Here is a 12,182-nt window from a genome sequence, read left to right on the forward strand (position 1 = left end):
ATTTTATTTTATTTTATCTTATTTTATTTTTTGAGAAGGAGTCTCTCTCTGTCACCCAGGTTGGAATGCAGTGGCATGATTTCGGCTCACTGCAACCTCCACCTCCCGAGTTCAAGTGATTCTCCTACCTTAGTCTCCCGAGTAGCTGGGATTACAGATGCCCACTGCCCCCAGCTAATGTTTGTGTTTTTAGTAGAGACGGGCTTTTGTCATGTTGGCCAGACTGGTCTCAAACTCCTGACCTCAGGTGATCTGCCTGCCTCGACCTCTCAAAGTGCTGGGATTACAGGCATGAACCACCATGCCTGGCTAAGAAATGAGGTCTTTAGATGGGCAGCCCATGTGCCCAATAAAAATTCTAATACTACAGAAGGGTAGGATGTGGGAGGGTATTAGCAATCTCGGCTATGATACTGTTAGTTAAGATAGATTTATTTATTTATTTATTTATTTATTTATTTATTTATTTATTTATTTCAGGGTCTCACTCTGTCACCCAGGCTGGAGTGTGGTGGTGTGATCATGGCTCACTAAAGCCTCAACCTCCTGGGCTCAAGTGATCCTCCTGCCTCAGCCTCCTGAGTAGCTTGGACTATAGGCTTGTGCCACAATGGCCAGCTAATTTTTTAATTTTGTATAGAGAAGGGGTCTCTTTATGTTGCCCAGGCTGGTCTTAAACTCCTGGCCTCAAGAAAATCCTTCTGCCTTGGCCTCCCAAAGTTCTCAGATTACAGGTATGAGCCACCATACCCGGCCTAGTTAATCTTTAAAACAAACCAGTAAAATAAGCATTATTGTTCCTATTTTACTGATGAGTAAATTGAGGTTCGGAGAGGTGGAGCAATTTAAGGGTAATCCTGACTCATGTTTGACCCACAGTATTCTATACCTTTTCATTGGAATTGTGTTTTGTGAGTGTTGCTGCTTCTCATTGATTTCCTTCTCACTCAGTAGTATGCCATTAGCAAGTGTCTCCACTCCCTGGACTGCGAATCTGCCTCTGGATGCCTACTGTCTGGCATTGTGATCATGTCAGAGGGAGGAGATACTGGCCTTTCCAAGGCCGGGATGCAGTGGGGCCACATGTGTGTGTTGCTCCTTGGCTACTTGCAGTAGCTGTTAGAAAGCAAGTCCACAAACTGCAATCTCTTCACCAAAGGGAAGTAAAGCCAGCTGACCCAGGAGACAGAAGGAGGCTGAAGCCAAGGGAAGAAAGAGACACTCCACTGTCAGCGTCTGGCCTGGATCAACATCATCCCAACCACCTGGGAATGAGAAGCTGGTGGAGTCCGTGAAGGAGATGTCATCAGAAGTCCAGTATTGCATCCATGTGGATAAACTCCTTGACATTTTTTCTGAGACCCTTCTTGGCACTGGACATGGCAGGTGCATGTGCATGGGGAAGGAGATGGAGCACAGTTGCAAGGACATCTCCTGTGATAGCAGCAGCTTCTACCTGACTCTGCAGACTCTGCCAGCAAAGGAACACCTTGTTAACTGTGGCTTGATGTCCAAGCTGATTGGTTTCCAAGGTGCTCAGCAGCAGATACCAAGTCTAGTTCATCAGCATGCAAGCAAATCCTGCCAGGCTGTGCACATTTATTCTGGCTCTTCAGGACCACTTGACCAAGTTTGTCTTTTTTTTTTTTTTTGAGATGGAGTCTAGCTCTGTCGCCCAGGCTGGAGTGCAGTGGCGCGATCTCGGCTCACTGCAAGCTCCACCTTCCGGGTTCACGCCATTCTCCTGCCTCAGCCTCCCGAGTCACTGGGACTACAGGTGCCCACCACCATTCCTGGCTAAATTTTTTGTAATTTTAGTAGAGACAGGGTTTCACCATGTTAGCCAGGATGGTCTCGATCTCCTGACCTCATGATCCACCCGCCTCGGCATCCCAAAGTGCTGGGATTACAGGCGTGAACCACCACCCCCGGCCGACCAAGTTTGTCTTATATCCTCTGACCTCTAGGTGCCTCCAGGAGGACATCCTGTAGGACATCTTCACTCTTCAGGGCCCCCAGTTTCTTGCAGACACCACTGAGGGTATTTCTTCATCCAGATGGTCGGGGAGCTAACTCAGCTGAAGATGGTTCATGAACAGGGACAGAGCTCTGTGGTGGTAGTCAATGGAATCATGCAGACTGTATTAGTTTCCTAGGGCTGCTATAACAACAAACTATAAACCAGGGGTCCCCAACCCCTGGGTCTACCCATTAGGAAGCAGGCCACACAGCAGGAGGTGAGTGGCAGGCAAGCGAGCATTACCACCTGAGCTCTTCCTCCTGTCAGATCAGCAGTGGCATTAGATTCTCATAGAAGTGGAAGCCCCATTGTGAACTGCACATGCGAGGGATCTAGGTTGCATGCTCCTAATGAGAATTTAATACTTGATGATCTGAGGTGGAACAGTTTCATCCCGAAACCACCCCCGAGCCCCGTCCATGGAAAAATCATCTTCTGTGAAACCGGTCCCTGGTGCCAAAAAGGTTGGGGACCCCTGCTATAAACTGAGTGGTTTAAAGCAACAGGAATTTATTATCTCACAGTTCTAGAGGCTGAAAGTCTGAAATCCAGGTGTAAGCAGGGCCATGTTCTCTCTGAAGGCTCTAGGGGAAAATCTGTTCCATGCCTTTCCCTTAGCTTCTGGTGTTGCCAGCATTCCTTGACTTGTAGATGCATCACTCTAATCTCTGCCCGTGTCATCAGAAGGCATTCTCACTGTGTCTGCCTCTGTGTGTCTTCTCTTCTTCTCATAATGGCACCAGTCTTTTAAGGGCCCACTCCAGTACGACCTCATCTTTTTTTTTTTTTTTTTTTTTTTTTTTTTTTTTTTTTTTTTTTTTTTTGAGACGGAGTCTCGCTCTGTCACCCAGGCTGGAGTGCTGTGGCCGGATCTCAGCTCACTGCAAGCTCCGCCTCCCGGGTTCATGCCATTCTCCTGTCTCAGCCTCCCGAGTAGCTGGGACTACAGGCGCCGCCACGTCGCCCGGCTAGTTTTTTGTAGTTTTTAGTAGAGACGGGGTTTCACCGTGTTAGCCAGGATGGTCTCGATCTCCTGACCTCGTGATCCGCCCGTCTCGGCCTCCCAAAGTGCTGGGATTACAGGCTTGAGCCACCGCGCCCGGCCGACCTCATCTTAACTAATTACATCTGCAACAACTCTATTTCCAAATAAGGTTCTGGGAATGGTATGTATTTTTTGGAAATACTATTCAACCCAGTACACACACTACATGCTGACTACCTGGATACAGACCAATGACACACATCATTGGCTTCAGGATCTGTAGTTCATTCAGATGATGAAAAACTCGGCTTACCACAGGGTTATCTGCCACAGCCCCCATGAAGCCATGTTTAACAGCAAAGTCAAGGTTGGCCTGGCCACCTCCAAGTTATGGGATGAAATTGTGCTCACAATCAGGACTGAATAGGATTACAAGAAGGCACAAGGACAGCTGAAGAGCAGCATCCATGCACAGCAGGAAGACAACAGTGTGCTGGGGCCTAGCAGTGAATTCAGTGGGGGGTGGGGGGGTCTTAGGATGGAAGAGCAGGCAGCTCTGGAGTGCTGTGCAGTTGATAAGAAGGAATGTCTAGGATCTTGTTATGTTGAGTGTAGCAGGTGTCTCCACAAGAACCATGGCATCTTACCCAGTGACGACGGTAGGGATTGTGGGTTTAGGATGGTGTGCACATTTGCCACAAAGTCAGCACATCCAATGACATGGATGGAAACCTGAGATTGCCTGCTCAGCCTAGTCCACCTCTCAGCAAGATGTTGATGGAATGAGAGCCCAGGTTGCTGTTGCTGAGCCTGGAGCCAAGCAGGCCTGAGAGGCCCTCTATCACATTTATCACCTCACATGTGCAGGAAGGAAAGGCCAGTTCGTCTTGCCCATCTATGCTGGGGGCAGGAAGTTCCATCAGGTGTTCATGAACACAGAAATGCCACCTGAACAGGTGTAAGTGCAAATGGACTCCATCTTATTCAGTTCCAGTTCCAACAGTTTTGTTACAAGTGATTGTCGGTGGCCCCTCAAGTGTGTTTTGGCTTTGATTAAAGTGGCAGCATTTTTGCAAATATTTTTGTGTATTTATTTTAAAATTTGAAGTGGGGCCGGATGCGGTGGCTCACGCCTGTAATCCTAGCACTTTGGGAGGCTGAGGCGGGCGGGTCACCTGAAGTCGGGAGTTCGAGACCAGCCTGACCAACATAGAGAAACCCCCGTCTCTACTAAAAATACAAAATTTGCCGGGCATGGTGGCGCATGCCTGTAGTCCCAGCTACTCGGGAGGCTGAGGCAGGAGAATCGCTTGAGCTGGGGAGGCAGAGGTTGTGATGAGCCAAGATCACGCCATTGCACTCCAGTCTGGGCAACAAGAGCAAAACTCTGTCTCAAAAAAAAAAAAAAAAAAAAAAAAAAAAATTGAAGTGGGAGACAGTAATATTACTGGTTAAGCACCTGAGATGTGGGGCACAGGCAGCTCTCAGTGGGTGTCCATGCTGGGGTCAGCACGTCTGATGAGGAAGGCTGTGTGACAGTGGACAAGCTCTTATTTGTGTTAATCAAGGTACAGGTTAAGATACTATGACAAAGGGACTCTCAAATACAGGGTCTCAGACAAGGTGGAGGTTTATTTCTCTTTGATGAAGCAGCTCAGAATTTGGCAGGCAGTAAGGACAGTTAGGTGACTGTCTCCTGCAAGGTTGTCAGGGACCCAGGTTCCTTCTATCTTGTTGTTCCTCTAGATGCAGATTTCAGTAAAATGCTTTTGGTCTGCAAGTACCAGAAAACTCAACTCAAATTTGCTCACCCAGTAATGTGATTTCTTATTTAATCTCAAGTAATTTCTAGATAGGTGACAGGTTAATTTAATTAATTAATTTCTTTTAGAGACAGAATCTTACTCTGTTGCCCAGACTGGCATGCGGTGGCACAATCATAGGTCATTGCAGTCTCAAATTCATGGGCTCAAGCAATCCTCCCACCACAGCCTCCCAAGTAGCTGAGACTACAGGTGCACATCATCACATCTGGCTAATTAAAACAAAAAAAAATTTTTTTTTTTTTCTGAGATGTGGTCTCATTATGTTGTCCAGACTGATCTCAAATGCCTGGCCTCAAGCAATCCTCCTGCTTCAGCTTCCCAAATAGCTGGGATTATAGGCAGATACTATTGTGCCAAGCTAGGGTTGGTTAATTTAATGGCTCGACAGTGCTATCAAGGAAGAAGGTTTTTACATTTTCCTCTCTACCATTCACAGTATATCCTCTTTGGCCAACTCCCCTCACAGTTCCACAATTCCAGGAATCCCACACAGATATGACAATGTCTACCAGCAGACGAAGGAATGTTTTTCTGCAATGCCTTTTTTAAAAGTGTGATGAAAACCTTTCCCAAAAGCCTCTGAGTAGATTTCTCATTCTGTCTCCTTGGCCAGACTTTCATCATGTGTCTATGACTCCATCTCTAACTGGAAAGGGAAATTGGCCCACCAAGCCCAGCCTCAACAGTCATGACTATGGAAGCTGGGACTAGGACTAGGGTTGGGCCTGGTGCCTGCCTCCCTTAAGGCAAGTGCATACATGGACAAGATCAGGATCCAATAGCTGTGATGACAGGGAGGAATGGCTGTTGAGTAAGTCACTACCTGGATCTGTCATGTATTCCTATCTTTTACTTTTTTTTTTCTTTTTTTTGAGATGGAGTTTCGTTATTGTTGCCCAGGCTGGAGTGCCGTGGCACGATCTTGGCTCACTGCAACATCAGCCTCCCTGTTTCAAGTGATTCTCCTGCCTCAGCCTCCCAAGTAGCTGGGATTACAAGCACCCGCCACCACTCCTGGCTAATCCTATTTTGTATTTTTAGTAGAGATGGGGTTTCATCATGTTGGCCAGTATGGTCTCGAACTTCTGACCTCAGGTGATCCATCCGCCTTGGCCTCCCAAAGTGCTGGGATTACAGGTGTGAGCCACCGCGCCCAGCCTTTATCTTTTACTTTTTAATGGTTTCCTGGTATAGAGTTTCCCAGCAAGAATGCTGTCATATGGTGTGCTCTGCAAATGAGGGTACCCAACATAGGGTTTCCCTTAGCTCTAGGGTCAGCCAGGAGGGGCCTGAATAGCCAGAGTACCCGGGCTAATTGCTTTTTATCCTAGAGGCTGCTTCTATTTACCACAGTGCACTTAAACACATTCTCCTGTGATTTTTAAGAGGCAGAAAAGGTTGGGAGCTCTGACATGGTATTCTGTAGTAATGTTCCCCTATTGAAGTTTAAGTGATTTAAAATTATTGTTCCCTCCCAATTATCTTTTAAACTGGAATTCACTTTTAAATCCTTGCTCTATCTAGCAAATCTGGTGTGTAGGGCAAAGGTGGCAGCTAGTACTTTAGTTGGGGTACAAAAGGAAAGAGGTGTGTGTGTGTGTGTGTGTGTGTGTGTGTGTGTGTGTGTGTGGTCCTATTCCAGATATATGTTGAAGTTATTGCAACAGGATCTGCTGATGGACGTGGGATGAGAGATGAGTTAAGGATGATTCCAAGAAGAGAGTTGCCCTATTTTGAGTTTGGGAAAAATGTTTCTGGAAAAATATTGCACATTATTATATGACTGGAATTCAGGGGGAGGCTGGAGACGAGTCTGAGAGGCATCTGGGTACAGATGGTATTCAAAACCATGAGACTGGAAGAGAGGGGGCTGGGACTGAGTCCTGGGATACTACAATAATAAAGGGAGAAGAGGAGGAATCAGCAAAGGAGGCTGAAAAGGAGGCAGGAAACAACTGAAGAGTGGTTTCCTGGATACTAAGAAAGTGTTTCAGGGGAGGGAGTGATCTGTTGTGTCAAATGCTGCAGACAGGCCAAATAAGGGGAGGACCTAGAAGTGACCATAGGGTTTAGCAAAGTAGAGGTCACCAATGATGTTGATGAGGGCAGTTTCAGTGGAGAGTGAAAGCCTGATTGAGTGGAGGGAAAACAATGGGAAACAGAATAGGCAAACCTAGGAGTTTTGCTTTAAAATGAAGCAGACATGGGAGCTGACTGGAGGGGAAGTGGTTTGTTTGTTTATTTACAGACAGGGTCTTGCTCTGTCAACCAGGCTGGAATGCAGTGGCTGGATCATGGCTCACTGCAGCCTGGACCTTTCTGGCTCAAGCGATCTTCCCACCTCTGGCCTCCCACCCAAAGTGCTCTCATGCTTATATGCATGACCCACCGTGTCCGGCTGTGGTCAAGCTTTTTAAATAGAAGAAATTTAAAAATACGTTGGTATACTGATGATACAAAGGAGAGGGAAAAGAGGAAGAAAAAACGGGGAGAACTGCTCGGCCAATATCCTTGAGAAAATGTGAGAGGATAGGATTCGGTGCACAAATGTAGGAATTGGTCTTAGTAGGCAGTTTATATGTAGTTACAGGAGGGAGGCAAGTAGGCGAGTAAATGGTGCTGTGAACTAGTGGGTTTACCGATTCCCAAAATTTCCTTAGTAAAATTGGAAGCAAACTCATTAGTCAAGAGTGAAGATGGCGAAGGAAGTGGTGGAAGTTTGATGAGAGTGGAGAAATATGATATAATATTTTAGGATTATGGGCAGAGCAAACTGAAGGGAATTTGAAAATTGAAAAGAGGGCCGAACTAGATTTTGCCTTGAGAGGTTAGTCCCTCTAGGCGCTCGGTAGCCGGCGTCACGTTTCCTTGGAGACCGAGACGCTGGCGAAAGCAACGGGTGTCCGGACCTTTGAGTGGCCTGGGTTACTGCGCGATCTACACTGAGACAAGGAAGTTGGAAAAGCCGAGTAGTTATTCTAGAAGATCAGTGTCTCACAGACTGGTAGCTTGTCTTCCCCAATGGCGCATGTCTTACAAAAGTAGGTTAAAAAAAAAAAAAAAAAAAAAAGGAAGAAAGGCGGAATGCGCATGAGTACTTCACACCCCGCCGCTGTCCCGCCCTCGCCTAGAGGTCGGCCCTCGGTCTTCTGATCCCGCCCTCTCCCCGCCCACATCTCTTTGGCCCCGCCCCACTCCCGCGGCGCTATTCTACCCGGTGAACTGCAGTTTCTGGTTTAAGACTCCAATCCTGTTTCGAGTTGCTGCTTGCTGCCCCTTGGGTTGGGGATAATGGAAGTTCTTTCCCTTCCCAACTCTTTCCAGACTCAACCACTCTGGGACTCACTCCACAGTCCACGAGTTCCAGGTTCCGGTGAGTCTTGAGGGACTAGGGCTGGGGTGGGAGGCTCGCTGGCCCTGCAGTCCACCTGCCCTCCACTCTCACGGTCGTGACTGCTCCATGGATATAGACTGGAGACCCGAATTCCAGTCCCAGCCGGGTCACACACTTTGCTGTGGGAGCCAGAGCAAGCCTCAGAACCTCGTTTTTCTCCTCTCACTGTCTTATCAGAATGTAAGGGTGTATTATGCTGCTCTCTTATTCATCTGATTGCTACTCTGGTTTCCTGAGGGTGGATGTTGCGTCTTTTCCATGCCTTCTGTTTCTCACAGTTCTTAGCACCTCACAGCCTGGATGTGCTTAGTAAATTCTGGCTGGCTGATAAAAAAAAGTGATAGCTAACATTTATGGAGCACTTACCACATGCTTCATAAATATCTCTCGGAATTCTTGTGCCAACTGGCAGAAGTAGGTTTTATTATTAGATCCACTTTACAGATGAGAAAATCGAGGCTCAGGGAGGTCAAGTCACTTGCTTGAGGTTGCAGATATCTGAAAAGGGTGCAGCTGGGATATGAACTCATGGTGCTATGTGACTGCTTGTTTATTTTGTAGGATTATGTTCCATGGCAGCAGTCCAAGCAGGAAACCAAGCCATCTACTCTGCCTCCAGTCCAACAAGCCAACAGCCTTCATACAAGCAAAATGAAGACTTTGACTAGGGTCCAACCAGGTGGGTGGAGGCACCTGGGAGCTGGTGTGGAGGTTGGAGACAGGATAGAGTGGCTGCTCTTGGCTCTTGGTGACATCACTTATATTATGGTAGGCTAACTGATATAATAAACAATGCCCAAATTGCAAGTATTGATATAGAAGTTTACATCTCATTTATGTCACAGTACATTTGTGGATCTGAGGAAGGAGGGATTCTGTTCCACATGGTCATTCAGGGATCCAGGTTCCTTTGACCTTGTGGATCTGATATTTTGTAAGGTCTCGAAGTCTTCTGCTGGATACTTTTGCACTCAGCTGGCATAGAGGGAAGAGAAGAATAAGAACATGGACAATTATGTGGGCATTATTTTTGGGGGGGGTCCAGATTTGAAGTGACAGATGTTACTCCTACTCATGTTTCAGGGGCCATAATTTAGCCACATGACCTCTGCTAACCACAAGGGAAGGTGGGAAATGTAGTCCTTCTGTTTTTCCAGGAAGAAAAGAAAACAAGATTTGGTGAACTCATAGAATAATCTCTGCCACATCATTATCATGCTTTACAGGGGAGTTCTGAGGCCTTGGGTCAGGCTCAGGCAGACATGGGGTCAGATTTTGACTCTGCCATTTACTCACTTGGAAAAATCATTCATCTCTCTGAGCCTTGGTTTTCTCATTTGTGAAATGGGGATGCTAATACTGCATAGGATTGTTGTAAGAATTAATAGCAAATATTTTGTAATATTTCTTTGGTATCCTGAAATGAACTTCATAGACAATATAGCATACTTATGTATACACCTATGTATAAAATCACTCATACCACCTCATTGCCTCCGAGTAAGTAATGTTAGATCAGCTCCCCTGTGGGCAACACTGAAACACAAAAAGGAGATGGGAGAGTAGAATGCCAAGTTGCCCTGCATCTCACCACCTTATTTTACCTCACTGATGCTGGGTAGGGATATAGGCTCAGGCTCCCACCAGGCTCTACTGACATAGGTAGGCTGGGGGAGTTGAGTGAAGTCCAGAGGTGACGAGTCCCACCTCATGACACTTCATGAAATCTTGTCACTGTCGGACTCTGTTGACACTACCCTAGAGAGAGTCAGAGCACTACCTTCTTCTGCCAGGTAGGGATTAGAAGATGACCTCCCCACTCATTCCTGCCGGCACTATCCCAGTTTTGGAATCAGCACCACCAAGCAGGGAATGAAGGATCAGCTCCCTGCTGGACACTGCCAGCACTTCCCAGTGAGGAAACGGGAATAAATCCGTACAAATATTCCCAATGGGTTTTCAGAAAGTGGAAAACAATTCAATGGAGGAAGAAAGCCTTTTCTATGGGTGGCGCTGGAGCAATCGGACATCCATAGGCAAAAAAAAAAAAAAATTTAGGTTTAACAACAAATATAAAATTAGCTCAAAGATAAAATAAAATAGAAATTAAATGTAAAATGTGAAACTGAAAAACTTTTAGAAAAAACAGGATAGAAAAACCTTTGGGGCCTAGGGCCAAGTGAAGCGTTCTTAGATATCACACCAAAAGCTTGACCCATAAAAGAAAAATAGATGAATTGGACTGCATCAAAATTAAAATTTTGTTCTGTGAAAGAACTTTTTTTTTTTTTTGAGAAAGAGTCTCGCTTTGTTGCCCAGGCTGGAGTGCAGCTCACTGCAAACTCTGCCTCCCGGGTTCAAGTGATTCTTCTGCCTCAGCCTCCGGAGTAGCTGGACTGCAGGCGTGTTCCACCATGCCCGGCTAATTTTTGTATTTTTAGTAGAGACAGGCTGGTCTCGAACTCATGACCTCAAGTAATCTGCCCGCCTCAGCCTCCCAAAGTGCTGAGATTATAGCCGAGAGCCACCACACCCGGCTTATGAAAGACCTTTTTAAGAGGATGAAAGGACAAGAGATAATATTTGGAGAAAATATTTGCAAACCATGTATCTGACAAAGGACTACTATGTACAATATCTCAGTAACTCTAAAAACCCAACAATGAAACAGACAATTCAGTTAGGCAATGGGAAAAAGACATGAAGAGACATTTCACCAGAGCAGATATACAGATGTCAAATAAGCACATTAAAAAGATGTTCAACGTCATTAGCCACTGGGGTAATGCAAATTAAGCCACAGTGAGATATCACTGCATACCTGTCGAAATGGCTAAAATAAAAAAATAGTGATAGCACCAAATGCTAGCAAAGAGGAGAAATCAGATTGTGCGCAATTGCTGGTGGGAACGTAAAATGATGCAGCCTCTCTGGAAACTAGTGTGGCAGTCTCTAACAACATTAAACATGCACTTCCTAGTAATCTGACCCAGCAGTTTTACTCTTGGGCATTTATTCCAGAGAAATGAAAACTTAGATTCACACAAAAGCCAGTATGTGAATGTTCATAGCAGCCCTGTTCATAATACCTCAAAACTGGAAACAACCTTGAAGTCCCTCAATGGGTGAATGTTTAAACAAGCTATGGTGCATCCATACCATGGAAAACTATATAGCAATAAACAGGAAAGAACTACTGATATATTCAACAACTTGGATGAATCTCCAGAGAATTATGCCAAGTAAAAAAAGTCAATCCCGGCCGGGTGCGGTGGCTCAAGCCTGTAATCCCAGCACTTTGGGAGGCCGAGACGGGCGGATCACGAGGTCAGGAGATCGAGACCATCCTGGCTAACACGGTGAAACCCTGTCTCTAATAAAAAATACAAAAAACTAGCCAGGCGAGGTGGCGGGCGCCTGTAGTCCCAGCTACTTGGGAGGCTGAGACAGGAGAATGGCATGAACTCGGGAGGCTGAGACAGGAGAATGGCATGAACCCGGGAGGCGGAGCTTGCAGTGAGCTGAGATCCGGCCACTGCACTCCAGCCTGGGCAACAGAGCAAGACTCTGTCTCAAAAAAAAAAAAAAAAAAAAGTCAATCCCAACAGTTACATACTGGATGATTCCATTTATATAACCTTCTGGGAATCACAAAATTGTAGAAATGGAGAACAGATTAGTGATTGCAGGGGTTAGGCCAGAGTTGTGAGGAGGGTGGTAAGGGGAGGGAAGTGGGTGTGGTTGTAAAAGGCAACAGGCAGGATCCTTGTGGTTATGGAAAAGTTCTATATCTTGCCCATCTTAATGTCAATATCCTGGTTGTGATACTGTACTGTACTTTTGCAGGATGTTGACATTGGGAAAAACTAGGCAAAGGGTACATAGACTCCCTCTGTTTCCTTTCCTTTCCTTTTTCCTTTCCTTTTCCTTTTCCTTTTCCTTTCCCTTTCCCTTCCT

General features: G+C 46.0%; 1 protein-coding gene across 3 annotated transcripts in view; it reads left to right on the forward strand.

The window, feature by feature from the left end:
• Positions 1–7,692: 7,692 nt before the first annotated feature.
• CUNH20orf96 (chromosome unknown C20orf96 homolog) overlaps positions 7,693–12,182 on the forward strand; it is a 33,524-nt gene continuing 29,034 nt past the window's right edge. For all 3 annotated transcript variants that reach the window (XM_017895762.1, XM_017895761.1, XM_017895763.1), the window contains exons 1-3: positions 7,693–7,872; positions 8,156–8,204; positions 8,787–8,904. In XM_017895762.1, coding sequence (XP_017751251.1) covers positions 7,853–7,872; positions 8,156–8,204; positions 8,787–8,904 — 187 coding nt within the window. In that variant the 5' untranslated portion in view covers positions 7,693–7,852. The remainder of the gene's footprint in view (positions 7,873–8,155; positions 8,205–8,786; positions 8,905–12,182) is intronic.

Source organism: Rhinopithecus bieti, unplaced genomic scaffold (assembly GCF_001698545.2).
Source record: "Rhinopithecus bieti isolate Rb0 unplaced genomic scaffold, ASM169854v2 scaffold_27016, whole genome shotgun sequence".
Classification (NCBI taxonomy): domain Eukaryota; kingdom Metazoa; phylum Chordata; class Mammalia; order Primates; family Cercopithecidae; genus Rhinopithecus; species Rhinopithecus bieti.